General features: G+C 38.6%; 3 protein-coding genes across 4 annotated transcripts in view; 1 reads left to right on the forward strand and 2 right to left on the reverse strand.

Moving 5' to 3' along the window:
* The first annotated feature begins 1,093 nt into the window (after positions 1-1,093).
* Positions 1,094-18,095, forward strand: part of LOC116175917 (serine/threonine-protein kinase 32B) — a 267,380-nt gene continuing 250,378 nt past the window's right edge. For both annotated transcript variants that reach the window (XM_031494294.1, XM_031494297.1), the window contains exon 1: positions 1,094-1,169. The gene's annotated coding sequence lies outside the window, so the exon portion shown is untranslated. The remainder of the gene's footprint in view (positions 1,170-18,095) is intronic.
* Positions 10,287-14,142, reverse strand: LOC116175923. The gene is made up of 2 exons (XM_031494309.1): positions 13,684-14,142; positions 10,287-11,918 (listed from the first exon to the last, which is right to left on the reverse strand). The coding sequence occupies exon 2, from the start codon at positions 11,817-11,819 to the stop codon at positions 10,893-10,895; it is 927 nt and encodes a 308-aa protein (XP_031350169.1). The 5' UTR covers positions 11,820-11,918; positions 13,684-14,142; the 3' UTR covers positions 10,287-10,892.
* Positions 13,686-15,102, reverse strand: LOC116176102. The gene is made up of 2 exons (XM_031494575.1): positions 14,974-15,102; positions 13,686-14,925 (listed from the first exon to the last, which is right to left on the reverse strand). Exon 2 carries the CDS (start codon positions 14,901-14,903, stop codon positions 13,686-13,688), a length of 1,218 nt encoding a protein of 405 aa, XP_031350435.1. The 5' UTR covers positions 14,904-14,925; positions 14,974-15,102.

Here is an 18,095-nt window from a genome sequence, read left to right on the forward strand (position 1 = left end):
ATACTGGCAAGTGTCGCTTAGTGAATCAAGTAAGCCAATCACAGCCTTTACGGTCCCTGACAGGGGATTATTCTAGTTCAAAGTCTTACCATTCGGACTAAATTCTGCACCAAAAGCCACATTCCAAAGACCTTAGGACAGAATTCTAGGACAAGAAAGCGATGAAAATAAGTACCTTATCTTGACGACAATTGTCATTGGTATTTAATTAATTATGCAAGAAGTTCTACGACATATACGAAGTCATGGGTTTTAATTACAGGAACTAAATGCATGTTTGCTAAGTCGGAGCTGAAGGACTCGGACCATTTAATGGGTGATCCAGAAAAGGTTGAGGCTACAGTAGAGATAGAACCACCAAGACCGGTAAAAGCAGTCCGAAGATTCCTGGAAATGGCATTGTGGTACCGAAGGTTCATCAGATTGCTTTTCAAAAGTTAAAAGAAAAACTTACCACCACAGCACCGGACCTGCCCGATTTCAACAAGAAATTTAGTCTTAAATTACTCCGAATTACGATATCTGGCCAATAAACGCATTTCAGCGAAGCGGATAATGTGAAATGTAATGCAGCTTGCTGTACGATGTGACTTCACAGAGTTTGTTGGTTGTTTCCCTAAATAGATCATGTTTTAGATTAACGTACGTCAAAGCGAAAGTTTCATCTTTGATGTAAAATACATACCCATATACCATTCTCGAAATTAGTTACGGGCGAATGAAAGGAGGCAGCCTGTCTATTACCTTTGTAGCAAATTTCCTGAAAAGGAACAGTTCTGACTTATTTTGAAATTCTATGTAACGTAGATTAATTATTCAAAAATGTAACAGGAAGCATGGTATTTTAATTACTTGCTCTTTGTTTGACATAATTTAGGGGGTGTTATTTGTGCATTCGAAAGAAAAGTTTTCTTCACTTTTATGCAGTGCTGGGTAATTTATACGGTGGGGTAACTAATGACGCAGGTGACATGCCAATGTTTATTCACATTGGGGTTGAAGCTTGAAAATGCAATAAGCGAAATTTTCCGAGATTTTCCGACTGGGTTCACGGCGACGACAACGGGGTGAAAGTGCGATGACGCGGGTCGTAGTTGTGCGTCGTTAGTGGTGGAAGCCGCTATTATTTGTCAGTTTCTTGCCACGTGGAGTTGTTTGTGTTCAATAGCGTGAGTATTTTACCTTCCTTGGTAATCACAAAACTAAAGTTTGCGGAGCTTTTCCCAATAAAGTCTAGCTGGTAAATTTGCTCCCCCAAATTTACAGTTTCGACGCTTTTTTTTCAAAATGATTAAAACAACACGAGCTGCAATGCCCTGAGGCGTCGATTATTTACCACCTGGCTTCATTAAATTTGTTTCATTTGAATTAAATTGGTTTAGTTACTTTTTCTGTTTTCGAAAAAGTAGACACAATAAGTTACATTAACATTAGACAGTAAGTAGGCAGTACGGCTGTGTGGAGTCGTTACATTACAACCCCATTAGTAGAATTGAAGTGAGTTTGTTAGTAGTCTATCAATCTGATTATTAATGCATGGCAAATTTCGTAAGATAAAATCGATTATGCTTGCAAGATTGATCTGTGTGCCTCTCCGAAATATTGATGCGGGATGTAATACGATATTAGAGCATCTGAGATTGTCAAGTGGCCGTAAAATGTATATTTCCAACATTGAATATTTCATATCATATTGCAATATGACAAGACGGCGGTGTGGAAACCCAAGTTATAGGAAAATATATAACGAGTTTTCGTCTTTTTGCGAAAACATATATGGGAATTACATTTATGAAAAGCTCACCAAACCAGATTAAAACTAGACATTTGAACTTTGATAAATCAAATGTCACACTAAATCGTATTCGAACATAATCCATTGGGAGGTTTTAGGTTTTGAACAGTTTTTCACCAACGTAACGTACTGATTTCCAGCATTGATAACGGATACCTATCATTGAATTTTATTATAGTATTAGTCCAATTATACGTTAATTGGAATAATGTACCTATACAAGTAGGTAGCCTCTCAGCCTTTGTTAAATATGCCATATTTAATTTAATGTGGAGTAACTGCAATCTTACAATCTGCGCGTGACTTTGAATAATGTATTCCAGTGTTTTTAATTGAAAAGAAGAACAAATAAAATAAGTATTTTGAAATCATTTCGCGGACACTGAATTTTTCAAACATTAGTTAATTGAAGTAAAAATGATACCTACTCAGTTGCATTGTTTGCGGTCGTCGGGGTATTCAATTTAGCGAAACCGCATTTTGTCCCAACCAAGCGAACTGATGCACAACTGTAGTTTTTGCTGACGGTTTTCATACTTTGCATAACTACAGTTATTGAATTCAAGCAACCAACTGTTTCAAATCGTTACTATCTCTTTCTCACTCATGTGTTGACATGTGATGAGAGAATAAAGAACTCGTTTGAACTTAGTTCAGAAACTAGTAGTACTAGCGGTAGGTATACCAAAAGATACTGCATTTTGTTATACCAAGGTGCCACTTGGTACAGATGTTCCTTAGAGCCATTTAGACGATTTGGCCTGAAGAACACTTGCCATTTTCCGTGTGGGTAGATTTTTAGAGGGGGTGGGGGTGATTTATTGTAAAATTTTTTTAAAACTAAATATGGCCTAGGGACGAGATCTGGGTGTCGATTGCGTATGATTTTAACCCGAGGAATTCAATGGTAGCACCAGAAATGTAATCCGGATACAGGAAGTCCGTGAAACGCCGCAATTTTTAGAAAATGACAGACTTTTGGTCGAATTATATTTCTAAGGCACACCGGGTCGTGTAAGATGTCTAGACTTATGTTTTTGGGGTCAGGGAATTCAGTTATGATAACAAAAATAAACTTAAAAACCTTAAAAAAACATAAGATATATTAAAACATGGGGTAAAAAATATATAAGCCTCTCAGAGGAGGTCAGCGATGTACTTGGTGATTCTTCATAGGCTTATACATTTTTTACCTCATGTTTTAATATATCTTGTGTTTTGTTAATGTGTATTTTTATTAAATAAAATAATATAAGTTTATATATTAAAACTTTGGAATATCTTGGGTTTCACCGCGTGCGACGTCTTCAAAAAGTGCAGTAGGGAAGCCTCTCATGCAGTTCCGATGCCAGTAGGTTATATTTGTCACCATAAATGAATTCCCTGACCCCAAAAATGTAAGTCTAGACACCTTACACGCCCCCGGTGCGCCTAAAAAATATAATTCGATCAAAAGTCTGTCATTTTCTAAAAATGGCGGCTTTTCAGGGACTTCCGGTATCCGAATTACATTTCTGGCACTACCATTGGATTCCTCGGGTTAAAATCATACGAAATCGACACCCAGATCTCGTCTCTAGGCCATATTTAGTTTTTAAAAAAATGTTACAATAAATCACCCCTACCCTCTCTAAAATCTACCCACACAGAAAATGTCAAGTGTTCTTCGGGTCAAATCGTTTAAATGGCTCTAAGGAACAACTGTACTAAGTGGCACCTTGGTATAAAAAAATGCAGTATCTTTCAAGAATTTCCGTTATACCGCTAGTACTATAAGAAGTAGACCAGGGCCACTCCGAGGGCGAGGCGACCGGAGCGATTGCTCCGGGCGCTGCGGCCAAGGGGGCGCCGTGGTCGTGTACGGAAAAAATAATTTAAACCAATATCGCCCCCGCGTTATGGAAGCACAAATATTTAAAAATAAGTTGTTCTATAACATTGGTCATTGCGAAAGCTAAAGCAAGTAAAATTCCTTTAGGAGTTGAAACTTATTATTTTTTAGTTTTGAATTACAGTATGATTACATTTCCTATATAATATGTAACTGTTATTGTAAACATAAACAAAATAAAAAAATAAATGTGTGGTGTTTCTAAAATGCATTCTTATAAAAATATCTAGAAATACCTTTATGGTGAGTGGAGGGGGGCGCTGATTAAACTCTCGCCCCGGGCGCCTATTAGCCTCGGGGCGGCCCTGAAGTAGACATACGAATTTCCGTCTTAAATCGTATGGTTGGGTTTTAAACGTGCGCAAACTACGTTCTAGGGGGTTCACTCATTCACTGAAGACATATTGATAATAGAAATGCAATGACAATATCTAAAATTACAGGAAAAAAGTTCATATTTCAATACGAATTTAACAAGTAGTCGTTTACATTTGGGGCTACTCATGCTTCTGTCTGAGAATTTTCTATATACTTAGTTGGTAGCAGTGCCTGTATGTAATAATTTTAATTGGTTATATCATTATAACCTCGCTTTCTACTGAATGTCTATAGTATGAGAGAACTGTAATCTCATTTTAAACCTTTTGTGGGGTGTAATACGCTAAAGATAGCTTCAAATTCTGGAGCTTTAAACCGTTGAGTGAAGAAATCCAGATAGAGGCGCAACGTTTATACTAGAAATCGTCGCGAACGTAGGATTTGAGATTTATACAGCGCTTATGGAATCTCAGATCTCGACGGCAAGTTTCTAGTAGAGAAGGGAAATGCTTAGTTAGACATAAAAGTGACACGATTTGTCTTATGTAGGTTGCGTACCTAATTCCTTCACTCAACGGTTAAACGGTTTCGGCCTCAAATCATACCTGTTATATATACAGGGTGGGTGGAAGTTTGTGGGTTTATTAACGCGCATACTTAAAATTCATTGTGGGGGAATGTTGAAGGACCCTTCAGGCTACAACCTAAATATATTTTCTACGAAATTGCAATCGTTATACAGGGTGATTATATCAAAGTTGCATTTTTTTAATGGATTCCTCTGTATATTATTACATATTTGCATTCCTTAGTCAGTGTGACTTTATGTATTACACATGATATCTAAAATGAGTAGTTTAGCCGCAATTCGTCATTTTTTCAAAAAATAGATGTCCAGTAAAAATTTAATATCGCAGTTATCATAAAACTTAGAAGGCCGTGACTTTGCAGTGGTACTAACATACGCTGAACGACTAAAGTTAAACTTCTTTTGTGTTAAAAGAAATCACTCCGTCAATTTTCAAATCGCGAATCCAGGTAAACTGGCTTCAATTTCGCGAAAGTTACACAACAATATGCACAAGAATAATAAGTCAATGTTCCGCTCTGTTGATATTAATTTAATTACAGGAAACGGTTTGAAATATTGAGTTGGAATTACCGGTATGGGGCTATTTTTTGACATACAATTGACAGTTCCAACTTCCAGAAGAGTTCAGGTATACATTGACCGGTCGTGTCGCAATATACTAGTGCAAAATATGGTTCTTATATTGAAATACACTATTTTCTTAGATCTACAATTTAATTGCAAATGTCGAGAATTGGCACGCTTGATATAAGTATTGTACTGTGCGATCAAAAATGAGTTGCTGTCGAGTTACCTTTGGAACTTTTCGTATTTAATTTGAACTTCCAAAGGCGACTCGACAGCAACTCATTTTTGATCGCCCGTTAAGTAGGTGGAAACGTGTGCTTATTTATTGTGTTTCTTTTAATAAAATATCTTCATTCGTGCATAAATTAATTTACGGCCAAACGAATCATTACGCTCCCTAGAGATATGGATTCCAATGTAAGTTTTTATGGCTCAACTTCGTTTCGGGCAACAAACTGGACCCTCGGGGTTCAAACACACACTTTAGTTTCTTGCTGTATAATATACTATTTCAGTTTCTTTTTTATTGATCACGCATTGTCAGGTCGTCCGGCGTCCACAAAAGTCCCTCAGATGACGGAGACAGAATTAGAGGTAGAAAACTCCTATCTATAGCGATTGATACTCGTATTAACTGTGAGCTTTTTTCATTCCAAAGTTGTATCACTTAAAGTATTATCACGTTTTTAACCTAAATATTTATTAACTGAGTTTTTCCTTACCTAATTTGTTAACATTTAATTGGGCACTTATGGAATGCAAACTGTACCTATATCTAGCCAAATGGACACTCACATTGTCAAAGAATCAAAAAGTCATTCCCGATTCAAGTCAAATGCTGTAGGCAAAATGTGCTTCGAAATATATATTTACCATTTTTAAATTGTTGCCTCTATTGAATCTTGAGAATTTATCAATATTTCATCAAAGTATGCAAATTTTCAATCGCACGTTAAAGCAACCGGAGCACGTCGAATGTCTCGCAATATGGGCAATCTTTCGAAATTTAGTTAATATATAGCTGAAAATGTTTTTTCGAAAAAGTGTTGCTTCAATCAAATACAAAAGGATGAACGAAGTGCTCATCTTAAAACATAAATTATGAGAAATGTCGTATTTTCCTTTTTCCCAAATGGCGTATACTTAAAATGAAAGCGCCTGGGTTGCCCATTTAGTGAGAATTTATTATTAATTTCAAGCTCTAAAGGCCTTCAATTCGAGTAATTGTTCGGGTATATGTGCGAGTATTAGTTTGATTATAAAATTCAGTAGGTACATTGAATAAGTAATTATTTAATGGTAGGTATCTATAACGAAATTTTAAAGGAATTCAATTTGTTTCTAAATAATAATGGACTGTATTTTTGAAATTACCATCAAAGCAATAAAATAAACTAATTATCAACTTACCCTTTTGTCAATGCCTGGATCTCCTTCAAAGTAGGTATAGGGAAAGGTGGTAAGAGGGAAAAATGAGGGACAAGTTGACAATAGTATTTGAACGACGTATACTGACAGTTAAGGGCACAAATTACCCTGCTACGCACTGGTAATATGTACCTTAAAACGTTACGTAAAATGAAAATTATTTTGAATACGAGCAAATAGCACGCACGCATCCGACTGTGTCTTTCTATATATTGGCTGGGTCTTTCCCAATGGCGTGTGTACTATCCTTTTGATATGAATTATTTTACATATGAACTAAACACAATTTGCAACTTTTTTATGTGCATCTGGAGGAATCTTCATCAGTTTTGTTTCAAAATTTCAATGATACAAGCTGTTTTATAGCTAAACATGGAAAGTCTTTTAAGGAAATTGCCGCCAGGGAATTCGGTTCAGAATCGACTAGCATTTTATTTTGTCTTGTTATTAAATGAAACGGAGTACTAAATTTCTGAAGTTAAATTACATTCAACTACTGAACTTTCATCTCAAATTTCAATCGATTATTTTTTATCTGAAATCGGACGTAAACCACCTTTTTATTGTCCATCAGTTCTGAACACGCGGAAGCGGAACTAAAATTATACTAGAGACCTAGAGTAGACAAAACTTCTAGTCCTTTAGTATGTTGCCGCGTCGATTACGTCGGTGATAATTCACGTTCGTTCGAGAAACTTAATCGAAATCGAGAAGGGCATTGAATTGTCCCGAGGTAGGTAAAGGAAAACGATTATAAATATTGCTGTCTGCAATGCCCCGGCTTAGTTAGCCCTCTTATTAAAATGTTCCCAGGACACATCTGAATCTCAACACAATGAAAAATTCCAATCCCGACTTCAAATTCTAAATTTTATGGTAAATAATGGTCACGATCAAATTCCTTAAGCTCCAAGAAGAATTGCTTAAATAAAGTTCGAAGACGGTACGGATCAACATAATTAATCTTAATTTAAGCTTGAAACATCTATCTGGATTGTTAAAGGGTTCGAATAAAGACACGATTTACTTGAATTAACACAGACAAGGTTTATTCCAACACACATACCAAATTAATAACAAAATTCTACCAATCAACGTAGACTTCTGCCACCAATTTCAGTATTTAAAGTCACTCTCCTACTTTCCAAAATTTGACCATTTTCCTCCAATTACCGAACACGTAGCAACACAATTTCTTGCAACCGTTTCTTGTTTCTCCTTAGCGTTACGTATCCAAATTTTTACTCTAAATTCTATTGTCTCCGGTAACATTTTATTACGAAAACACTCAGGTTTTTGTCCGTTAAACGCATTCTTATCCCCGACATTATGGCTCAATGGTAGAGCGTTGAGTTATAAATCCGGAGGTCGGGTGTTCGAACCTGGGTTGAGGTGAATTTTTCATCTGTGGCAGAGATGGAAATTACCTTAGACCAGTTTCGAGCATTCTTCCGGCTACTCCGAATTAGGTTTTCCTGCAGTTTTCCTAATTCGTAAGGTAAATTCCGGAGTAGTGTTGAACAACTTAAGACCTTCTGCAGAGGCACCTCTAAAAAGCATTATGCGGGTCACTCTGTAATTGGGCGTAAGCCTGTTGAGGGCCTAGAACAAGAGAGGGATAATAAATAAATAAATAATATAATCATCCTTTTAACACAAGTAATAAAAGTGCCCATAAATTTAAACAGAACTGTCACTTAAAAGATTTAACAAAGTAAAATTGATATACGAATCAATCTTTTAAAAGGAATAACAAACCCTTTAGATACAACTAGAATCGCACTAATCATTTTCTGTTTAAACTTAAAGACCCCACCAGAATAATGAATGAATATTTGAAAAGAAAATTTGATTATTAAAAATGCTTCATCATTAATTCAGACGCCTGGACCGAACATCAACGTCCACATAGAGACGCTTAGATAAATAGTTTAAACAATTTTAGCGTGATGACTCTGGAAAATTTCCACTTCAGATATCAACATCTTTTGCAAAAATCAGAACCGGTCATTTCAACTACAAAAGCAAGAGTAATATTTTCTCAATACCTATGGTACGAATTACTCCTAACACACTAAGAGCGCATTCAGTCAGTCACCCAAAACATTCAACGAAACAACGGGACGTTATATGGTACAGCAAGTACGCGAAGAATGAACGTTTTTAGACTTATTGAAGGAGGAACCACAGGTTCAGGATTCAGGATTACAAATAATGTTACCAGTATCTAAGGTCAATTTGGAGCGGAAAAAAACCGCCTCATACGAAAACCGAACACGAGTTGGATATATCGATAAGCGAGTGATAATAAGGGTAAGTAGAAAAGCGTGCGTTGTTGCCGCGATTACGGCGACCGCGGCTAGCTGCGAGGTTCCACAGAATCGTTCGGCGACGAGTGTAAGGGAATGAAATACGGACCAATTTTATTGAATCACCGCGAGCTGGGTCTTGGTTCTGTTTCGGTTTTTTACTTGGGCAACTACATATAGAAAATGAGGCAGCGAAAGACGCCTAGACGCATATGTATTGGACCAAATCAGACACTACTTTTCGACTATTACAATAAAAGTATTAGATATTGTCGATAAATTGGCAAAACCTCATAGTATCAAGTAAGCTTAATCGTATTCGTTAAATGTGTAGTCTTTTTTATATATAAAATTCTTCTGTACGTGTGTTTGGGACTGAACTCCTACTAAACAGCTGGCCGGATTTTCATGAGATATTTGTTATGTCTCCGTGTGTCCACGGGCGGTTTAGATTCAATTGGGCCCGATCGGATTATATGATTTTTTAAAATTTATTTTTTCGTTAATGTCGCACTCTGATATTTCGCGTATCGTGCCGGTGTGTTTACATTTTTACAATCTGTAATCTGGGTTTTCGTTATAATATATTCGTCAATATCGAGCGGGAGAAAATGTATAATAAGTATGATACATTTTCATTCAGAAAATGGTATTTCATATTTGCGTTGGTCCAATACATCCGTGACTAGGCTCGTATTATTAATTTCGCCGTTACAAGTAAAGCTATATTTTTAAATTGCAGACGTCTAAAGTTAAACTAAAAAGGTAAATTTACCGAACGTTCAGTGACCTCAGTGGGACGAAATAGCGGCACAAACAAACTCTCCGTCGTAAAACGTTCTTCGTTGAAAATCAGAGAGCCTTAAATTGCATTTCAAGTGGCATTTTACTTATGAACAAACTCAAATAATAAGTAGAAAAATTATCGTGTGCAAGGTTTGGAATTTGGCTTTTTATTTCTGTTCACTAATACCCATAATAACTCGAGAATTTGAAGTTTTGAATGCCTTAGAGGCAGAGACTTCTTAGAGGTTAATACAAGCTTCATTATTCTGAAAATGTCCATACTACGAGAGTGGGTCTCAAGGATTCTACTTTATCATCCCAAAATATATCCACTTTTCAATTTTTCCTGGAGGGAGCTTTTTTCAAGGGAGGACTATACCAATTGCCACCTAAAGAAAAACATCTTTAATTGTTAAATTTATACAATAAGTTTTGAAAGTGATATTTTCATGAATTTGCAGTTTGATTAATGAGGGCGAAGAAATTAATGAAAGAGATATACACTTCCAACACGTGTTGTAAACGAAATTTTTGCAGGGCACTTGTTTTTAAGTAACAACTCCAATTATTAATCCAATAAAGGAGTTATATTTAGTGATCAAGCGAACTTACCTTAAGTGAAGTTCGATCATAATTATATGAAGTGTCCAATCCGAAGATATCACTTAGATTATACACCATGTAGTACACCCATGTAGTACTGTTGCGCACTATGTTTAAAGAATAATATTTGAATTTCCCGCTACCCGCGTCTATCTTACTCGACCCACGCCCCTCTACGCTCATTCTTCAGAGATAAAAAGGAGAGGGCCGAATTATTGGCAAGGGGAAAAGACAAAGAGGGAGGGAGGGGAGTGATATCTTCGGATTGGACACTTCATATAATTATGATCGAACTTCACTTAAGGTAAGTTCGCTTGATCACTAATTATATATCAGTGTCCAATCCTCAATATCACTTAGATTATACACCATGTAGTTGTTTAGAGATCAGGAATAATTCGGCCCAAGCAAGCTGAGGCAACTCTGTTGTCTTATAAAGTAACCTTTAATAACCGAATATCCTAACTAAACAGCGTAAACTGGTTGTGTACACAACCGAAACTATTAAACGAAACAATAACCGAAAGGAAATATAAGATAGCTTTCTTGTACTAGCTATTCGGTGCCATATGATAGGGTATCCCCGTGATCCACAGCGCGGCGTTAGATGCCCTCATCCAGTTGACTTGATTGGATCACGAATTTGGCAAAAGCAGTCGGGTCCAAGATAGGCCGATTATAAAACGTTGTGAAGGTAGAGGCCCGAGTCCAACCCGCAGTTTGAAGAATGTTTGAGAGAGAAAGCCCATGCCTATATGCCGCAGAAGTGGAAGCATGACGGAACGAATGCGGCTTGAAAACATTTGTATCCAATCCAGCCGTAAGCAAAGTGTTCTTAATCCAGCGACTGATGGATTGTTTGGTAGCGGTTTTATAAGGCTTTTTAAAAGTAATAAACAGGTAGTCCTGATTCGGAGTCCGGAGGGGTTTTGTGGCCTCTATGTAGTCAATCAAAGTAGTAGCTACACAGAGTAAGGGATTTTCAGCAAATCTTGGTATTTGCAGGCAAGGCTGAGATCGATTGGTACCCGAAGTTTTAATGGGGTCAGTGATGGGAATCTGTATGCCCTGTGGAGAGGTATGTAAGTTTGTTAATTTGATTAACTGGATTGTCTGCAGGCGATGGCCTGTGGCCAGAGCTAACAAAGTAACTAGCTTGGCTGACAAATCCTTCAGGGATAAAGTAGAATTAGGTCCGAGTTTCTGAATGTACTCAAGCACAACGTTAGGGTCCCAGGTGCTATTATAACGTGGTTTCGAAGGTCTTAGTCTAGCGATTCCTTTCATAAAGCGCGAAAGACGCGCATCGTTTGACAGTGGTTGCAAATGAATAAGCGCCAATGCTGAGCGATGGGAATTCATGCTACCGTACTGGAGATTGTTTCCCTCGAACGCCCGCTGTAAAAATTCTATTATGGAGGGAGTCGGTGCTTGAAAAGGAGAGAGAGATCGTTCGCTGCAGAAGTTCCACCACTGTCGATAAGTTGTTTCATACTGTCGCATGGTCGAGTCGGAGATGGATTCTACCATGGTGTCGATGGCACAGTCCGGGAGTTCTTTCTTGCGAAAAGCCTCGCAGATAAGTGCGCGGCCACCAGGGTAAGTGCGCTTGACAGCGGATGTTGGTGACTAAAAATAGAAGATAACGTATAAGTTTTTGGAGGAAAAACCTCTGCCTTTTTGGTTAACTCTTGGAACAACGGGTACCAAGGTTGCCCTGGCCAAAGAGGTACGACTAAAATACCCTCAGCTCTATCCTGGATAAGTTTTTGTAGAACTCGTAAAATAAGAGAAAACGGTGGAAACGCGTAAAAAAACTTGTTGGTCCACCTTACGGTAAAGGCATCGACTGCCCACGCTCCAGGATCTGGTCTCCAAGAGACATACTTTTCACATTTGAAATTGTGGTGGGACGCAAAAAGATCTATCGAAGGCTTTCCTAGAGAGTGGCTAATTATATCGAAAGTGGTTTCGTCAAGCGACCATTCGGTATCAGTTGGGAGGACACGGGAGGCTCTGTCAGCCCTCCAATTATCTTGGGAGCTGATGTGTGACGCGAACAACCAAATATGGCGCTGTTCGCACCATTGCCAAATGTTGCGAGATAAGCGGCTAAGGGCAGGATATTGAATGCCGCCCATTTTATTGATGTACGCGAGAGCTGTGGTGTTATCAGTGCGAATTAGTACATTAACCCTTGTCGAATCCGATACAAAAGATTGTAGGCCGTAAAAAATAGCGAGAAGTTCGAGGATGTTGATGTGGTACGTCTTTTCCTTTGGGGACCACCAGCCGTGAGTTGTTTGTGTATTACAACAGGCCCCACCCAGTCAATGAAGCGTCTGTATATAACTCCACATCAAAAGTATCCTGGTGAAGATCGTTAAAGGCACCTATAACAGTTTGGCTCCACCAGCGTAGGTCCTTAAGCGCAGTTGATGTCAAAGTGACAAGCGCGTTGTAATTTTCGTGACTGGCAAGAAGTGCTAGATATTGTTCTCTAGCTAATAATTTTGTATAGAGCCAGCCGTACTTTGTAGCGGGGCATATCGCAACAAGCGAACCAATAAGAGTTGCTAACTCGCGAATGGAACAACTAGGATTCTTTATTCGATTGTCAATTAAAAGTTTTAAGTGGCTAGCTTTCTCATAGGGGAGTTCAAGCTGCATTGTTTAACTGTTAAATATAAATCCCAGAAACTGTTGCCTCTGGCTAGGTACTAACGTTTAGGGTATACGCGACGTTTTGTGTGCAATCCTCTTTGGTCTTACCAAAGATTAAAAAATCGTCTAGATAGTTCACGCAGGAGATGCCCTGTTGTCGTAGATGGGAGACTACAGGTTTCAAAAGCTTGGTAAAACAATAAGGCGCGGAACAGAGACCAAACGGAAGGCAAGTGAACTCAAACAGATTATCCTCAAAAGCGAAACGCAAATAACCCCTGTGGTGTGGGGCTACCGGTACTAAAAAATAAGCGTCTTGCAGGTCGATTGAGGCCATGAACGTGTTCCTATGTAACAACCGCGACGCCGTACGATAGTCTTCCATTTTGAAATGAGAAGTAGAAACAAACTCGTTAAGTGCTTTAAGATTTAAAATAAATCTTTGTGTACCATTTGGTTTAGTTCGCAAAAAGAAACTAGAGATAAACTGGTTTTTGCAAGGAGTGCAAGGTTGTATAGCCCCTAGAGCTAGTAAGTCTTTGATTGCGGACTGTGTGTGTAACCTTTCTAATTTAGATAAGGTTTTGTAGACCGGTCGCTGTTGCGACGGTGTTGACGAAAACGGAATGCAATATCCTTTTATCCAAGACAGTGGCTGAGGGTCAGTCGTAATTTTGGTCCAGGTGCGATAAAAAAATTGTAAGCGACCAGCGGGTAGCAATGTACTTACCTCTACTGTCGACGTTGGTAATGGTAGCGTGTTTTTGAGGGCTGGCCCTTCTGTGGCTGAGCTCTGCCCGTTGAGCGAGCCGGGCGATTGCGGTTTAACGGCCCGCTATTATAAGGCCGGCTAAGGTTAGCGCTCTCTCCCCCCTTTTCCCCCCTGGCAAACTTTGGAAGAGTCCGTCTGGACGAAACAGTAGAGGTATGTGATACCGGCGGGGCCTTTAAGTCCTTCCCAGCTTTAGCCACTAATTTTGCAGCTTTTATTTGCTCTCCTAACTCGTTTCCAAAGAGAAACTGAAGCGGAGTAGATTTCTCGACTATAACCTTCACTGATTTGCTTAGAGAAGGATAAATGAGAGTACGCCGGAGTGACATTTGATGGAGAAGGTCTAAATGTATGCGACTTGCATCCCTCAATCCTGCCAATAAGCGAGCTGTCAGATCTTGGGAAATAATTTCTTTATTCTCAAGAATTAAATGAACAGCCGAGGCTAGGGCCGAGCTACCGTGACTTAGTTGTGTCTGCATTTGCAGGTATGCATTGTCACGTTTTAGGTTAGGTCCCGACAAGATAGAAGAAATCTCCGGATTAAGAATTGGTGGGGTCAAAGCGACGCAATTCGATGGCAACTGATAAGATTTGAATAAAGAGTCGCGCTCCGAAGAAACGAGGCCATTAGCAATCACATGACTCCAGCGGGAGTTTAAAGCTTCGTGAAGGTTGAATGGCGCCGGGGTGTTTTGTCGGGGATCCTCTCCTAAGACATGCAAAAATGCCTCCGGCATATCGTCTTCATTATTAATTTGTAAAACCGGTGACTCGTCAAAATCGGGCGGATCTGGAGCCCCCTCGCTGGAGGTTACAGTCGCAGCTGGCGCCATTTTGCGCGGAAAATGATCGACCAGCCGTTCAGCGCTAGTCGAATCGTGCAAGAAACGATCTGCGCTATGTCTCGGTGACTCCGCGCCGGTCGGGCTGCGATAATCACGAGCACGGCATTGCCGTTGTGTTGCCGAAGGTCCGGAGGCTTTGGGGCTCCTATAACACTGGCGGCGAAGGGAGCTGCGAGAACAAGAACGGCGTTTGCTTCGAGAACGTGTACGATCACGATGGCGGCGTTTGACCTTGCGAAGCTTACGTTCCAACTTACATAAACGTTTTGTCAAATCTTGTTTTGAAATACTAGCCTCCGAGTCGCTAGAAAAGTCCTCTGAGGGACTCATACCTAACTAAAACCCTAAAAACCTAAGGGTAAAAGGAATTAGAAGTTAAAACTTACAGTTGAAAACCTACAGTTGAAAAAAGTGAGGTGCTAACACGATGTGTACGCAACGAGCACTAAAAGGTGAATGAGCGTAGAGGGGCGTGGGTCGAGTAAGATAGACGCGGGTAGCGGGAAATTCAAATATTATTCTTTAAACATAGTGCGCAACAGTACTACATGGGTGTACTACATGGTGTATAATCTAAGTGATATTGAGGATTGGACACTGATATATAATTAATATTATGACTATAGACTATACAAGATGCAGGATCAACTTAATGGAACTCTGCTGTATGATGCTCTTGAAATCGTTCTAATAAACAAAATGTGTAGTAAAAAATTGTAACGATTTCGGCGAAATTTGGTCTTTTAACCTGAAATTATCTAATCAGCATTAGAAAGTTTTTGAAAATTCCGATTGCATTTGTTGGCTGTACAATGAAAGTGATCAAAATATTGTTGTGTAAACTTCCTAAGCCTGAAAGATACCCACACAACTTACCCTTACTAGCTCAATCCCACACAAACTCTTAAAAACACAAATCTCAGGGCCCGTAAAATGAGTCCGACCACCCCTTTTCTTCGTCCGGACAAGGGGTAGCAACCTCGCCAGGTCGGTGGCTAATACCTCCCTTAAATTCCAATATGAAACTTTACCCCCAGATTTAATAAACTTGAAACAAAGTAAGAGACGCCGACAATTACCTCTCTTTGACTCTAATAAACAAAACCTGGATTGCAATGACTGGTTTAATTTCAGACAAAAAATTGCGTAAATTTCTGTTTTACAAATTGTTACAATTTTAAACAGATAAATGACACACACAAAAAAAAACAAATTACTCAAACATTACAAACAAAACAAGACAAAACAAACCACTAACTACTACTTACTTTTAAAATTAGTCCGAGTAACGTACTCCGATAAAAAGAGGTATCCGTACACAATCACGCAAACCAAACACTCAAACACCGACGTCTTCTCTCTTCGGGTACCCACAAATTCAAAACTTCCGTGTTTCCGCAAAATAAAAAAAAAAACAGGACGACGACAAACTTCTTAAACTTCTCAAAAATTCTTCTTAAACGGCAGACAAAAATTCTAACTAAACCTGGATCCACTACGCAAGAAACTTCCACAAAATTCAAAAATCACGTAACCGAAGAAGCGCCGGTTGGCTTTGTAACGACTAAAAAGCCCCGCTCTCTTCAAAAATTTTCTATTTAAGCCAAAAGCCCTTCTCCTTTCTTCAACATCCCGTCCGCCAATCACGCGAAGCGTCGATTTTTCAACTTCTTGCTAAACGGCACGTACGCCCGGCAATTCTGCGAAGAACCTTATCTCTACTTCGCGCTATACCTCGTTAACGGCAAATAAAATTTAAAAAAGAAATTTACATCGAAAAAAATTCTAGGAATAAAATAAAAACAGAACACTTCTAAGAAATTGAACCAAAACTATAACATGAAATTTACGCAATCCTGTGTCTCAAATTATTAATAACCCCCCCGGTTAATTAATTGAACTAAACAAAATTGTCACATCCAGACGCTCTATAATTTCTTTCAAGTTACAACTAAAACAAAATAACACAACATTTTTCCCCCTTTAAATTGAACACAAAAACACAAAATTACAATCCTCCCCTGACTACAAATAAAAAAAAACTTTGGAATTACCGGGTTTTTATGGGCAATTTAACCAACCGACCCTAACACGCGAGCCGCCCTGTCCAGATTCAAAAAGGTGCCGCCCCCCACCTCCGGCCTGAGATCCCTATCGTCCCTAAGTAAAACTTTAAACCCACACTCAAAATCTAACACCATTCTAGCAAACGCCAAACATTTCTTATCCCTACATGACCGTACTTCAAATGAATAAACCTAGCCATTTCCGCAAAATATTCCCTGTCTACTACGTACACTTCCTGTTCGCCTACCATTTTTATTAAAATCCCATCTACCAATTTACATCCCTTATACTGTTCCCTCTCTACTACTTTCTCCATTAACCCTTGCATTTCTTGCGCCTGCTGACTCTCCCTAATCCTTTCTAACGTGAATAACCCTGTTTCTTCCCTTAACTGGTTTACACAAACTACTAGCTCCTTTTCTATTTCTTTCTCCCCTAACCCGTTCCTAGATAAAATGTCCGCAATTAAATTATCCTTCCCCCTTATGTACTCAATTTTAAAAGAAAATTCCTGAAGAATGAGACTCCACCGGTATATCCTGTTGTTCGCAAAACGAGTTGACATTAAATGAGTTAAAGCCCTATGATCTGTCTCAATAGTAAATTCTTTCCCTATAAGGTAAAATTTTAATTTAGTTACACAATAAATCACCGCTAACATTTCTTTTTCAGACACTGAATATTTCAGCTCCGGTCCCCGTAATACCCTAGACACAAACGAAATAGGAACTTCTATTCCTTCCTGATATTGCACTAACACCCCCGCAACGGCCCCATCTGAAGCGTCCGTTCTCAACACAAACCCTTTTGAAAAATCCGGGTGGTATAACCTGATTCCTTTACATAATTCCGCCCTCAACTTTTTAAATGCTTCTTCTTTCCCTTCATCCCATTTAAATTTTACCCCTTTATGTAATAACCCGACTAACGGTAATGAAATTTCTGAATACCTTGGTACAAATTTCCTATAATAATTTAACATCCCCAGAAACCCTCGTAATTTCCTAACATTTGTTGGTCGTGGAAAATTATTAATTTCATCCAACCGGCTATTTTCTACTTCCATCCCAATTTTATTTATTTCAAAGCCTAAAAATTTAACCCTGTCTTTTATAAATTCGCATTTCTCTATGTGTAATTTCATTCCATTCCTGTTCAATTCCCGCAATATTACTTGAATGTGATTAAAATGATCCTCTAACGTGTCACTAAAAATGATTATGTCATCAACATAATGTAGGCAAAATTTATCGAATTTATCGAGAATGCACTGCATTGCTCTAACTAATGCTGCGCACGAGCTGGCTAGTCCAAATGGAACTACCTTAAATTGATACGTGACACCATCGACACTGAACCCTGTAAATTTTCTAGAATTTCTTTCTAAAGGAATTAGCCAAAACGAATTTTGTAAGTCTAATTTCGTAAAGATTTTATTCCCCCCAATTTTCCCTA

Source organism: Photinus pyralis, unplaced genomic scaffold (genome assembly GCF_008802855.1).
Source record: "Photinus pyralis isolate 1611_PpyrPB1 unplaced genomic scaffold, Ppyr1.3 Ppyr1.4_LG7, whole genome shotgun sequence".
In the NCBI taxonomy this organism is placed as follows: Eukaryota; Metazoa; Arthropoda; class Insecta; order Coleoptera; family Lampyridae; genus Photinus; species Photinus pyralis.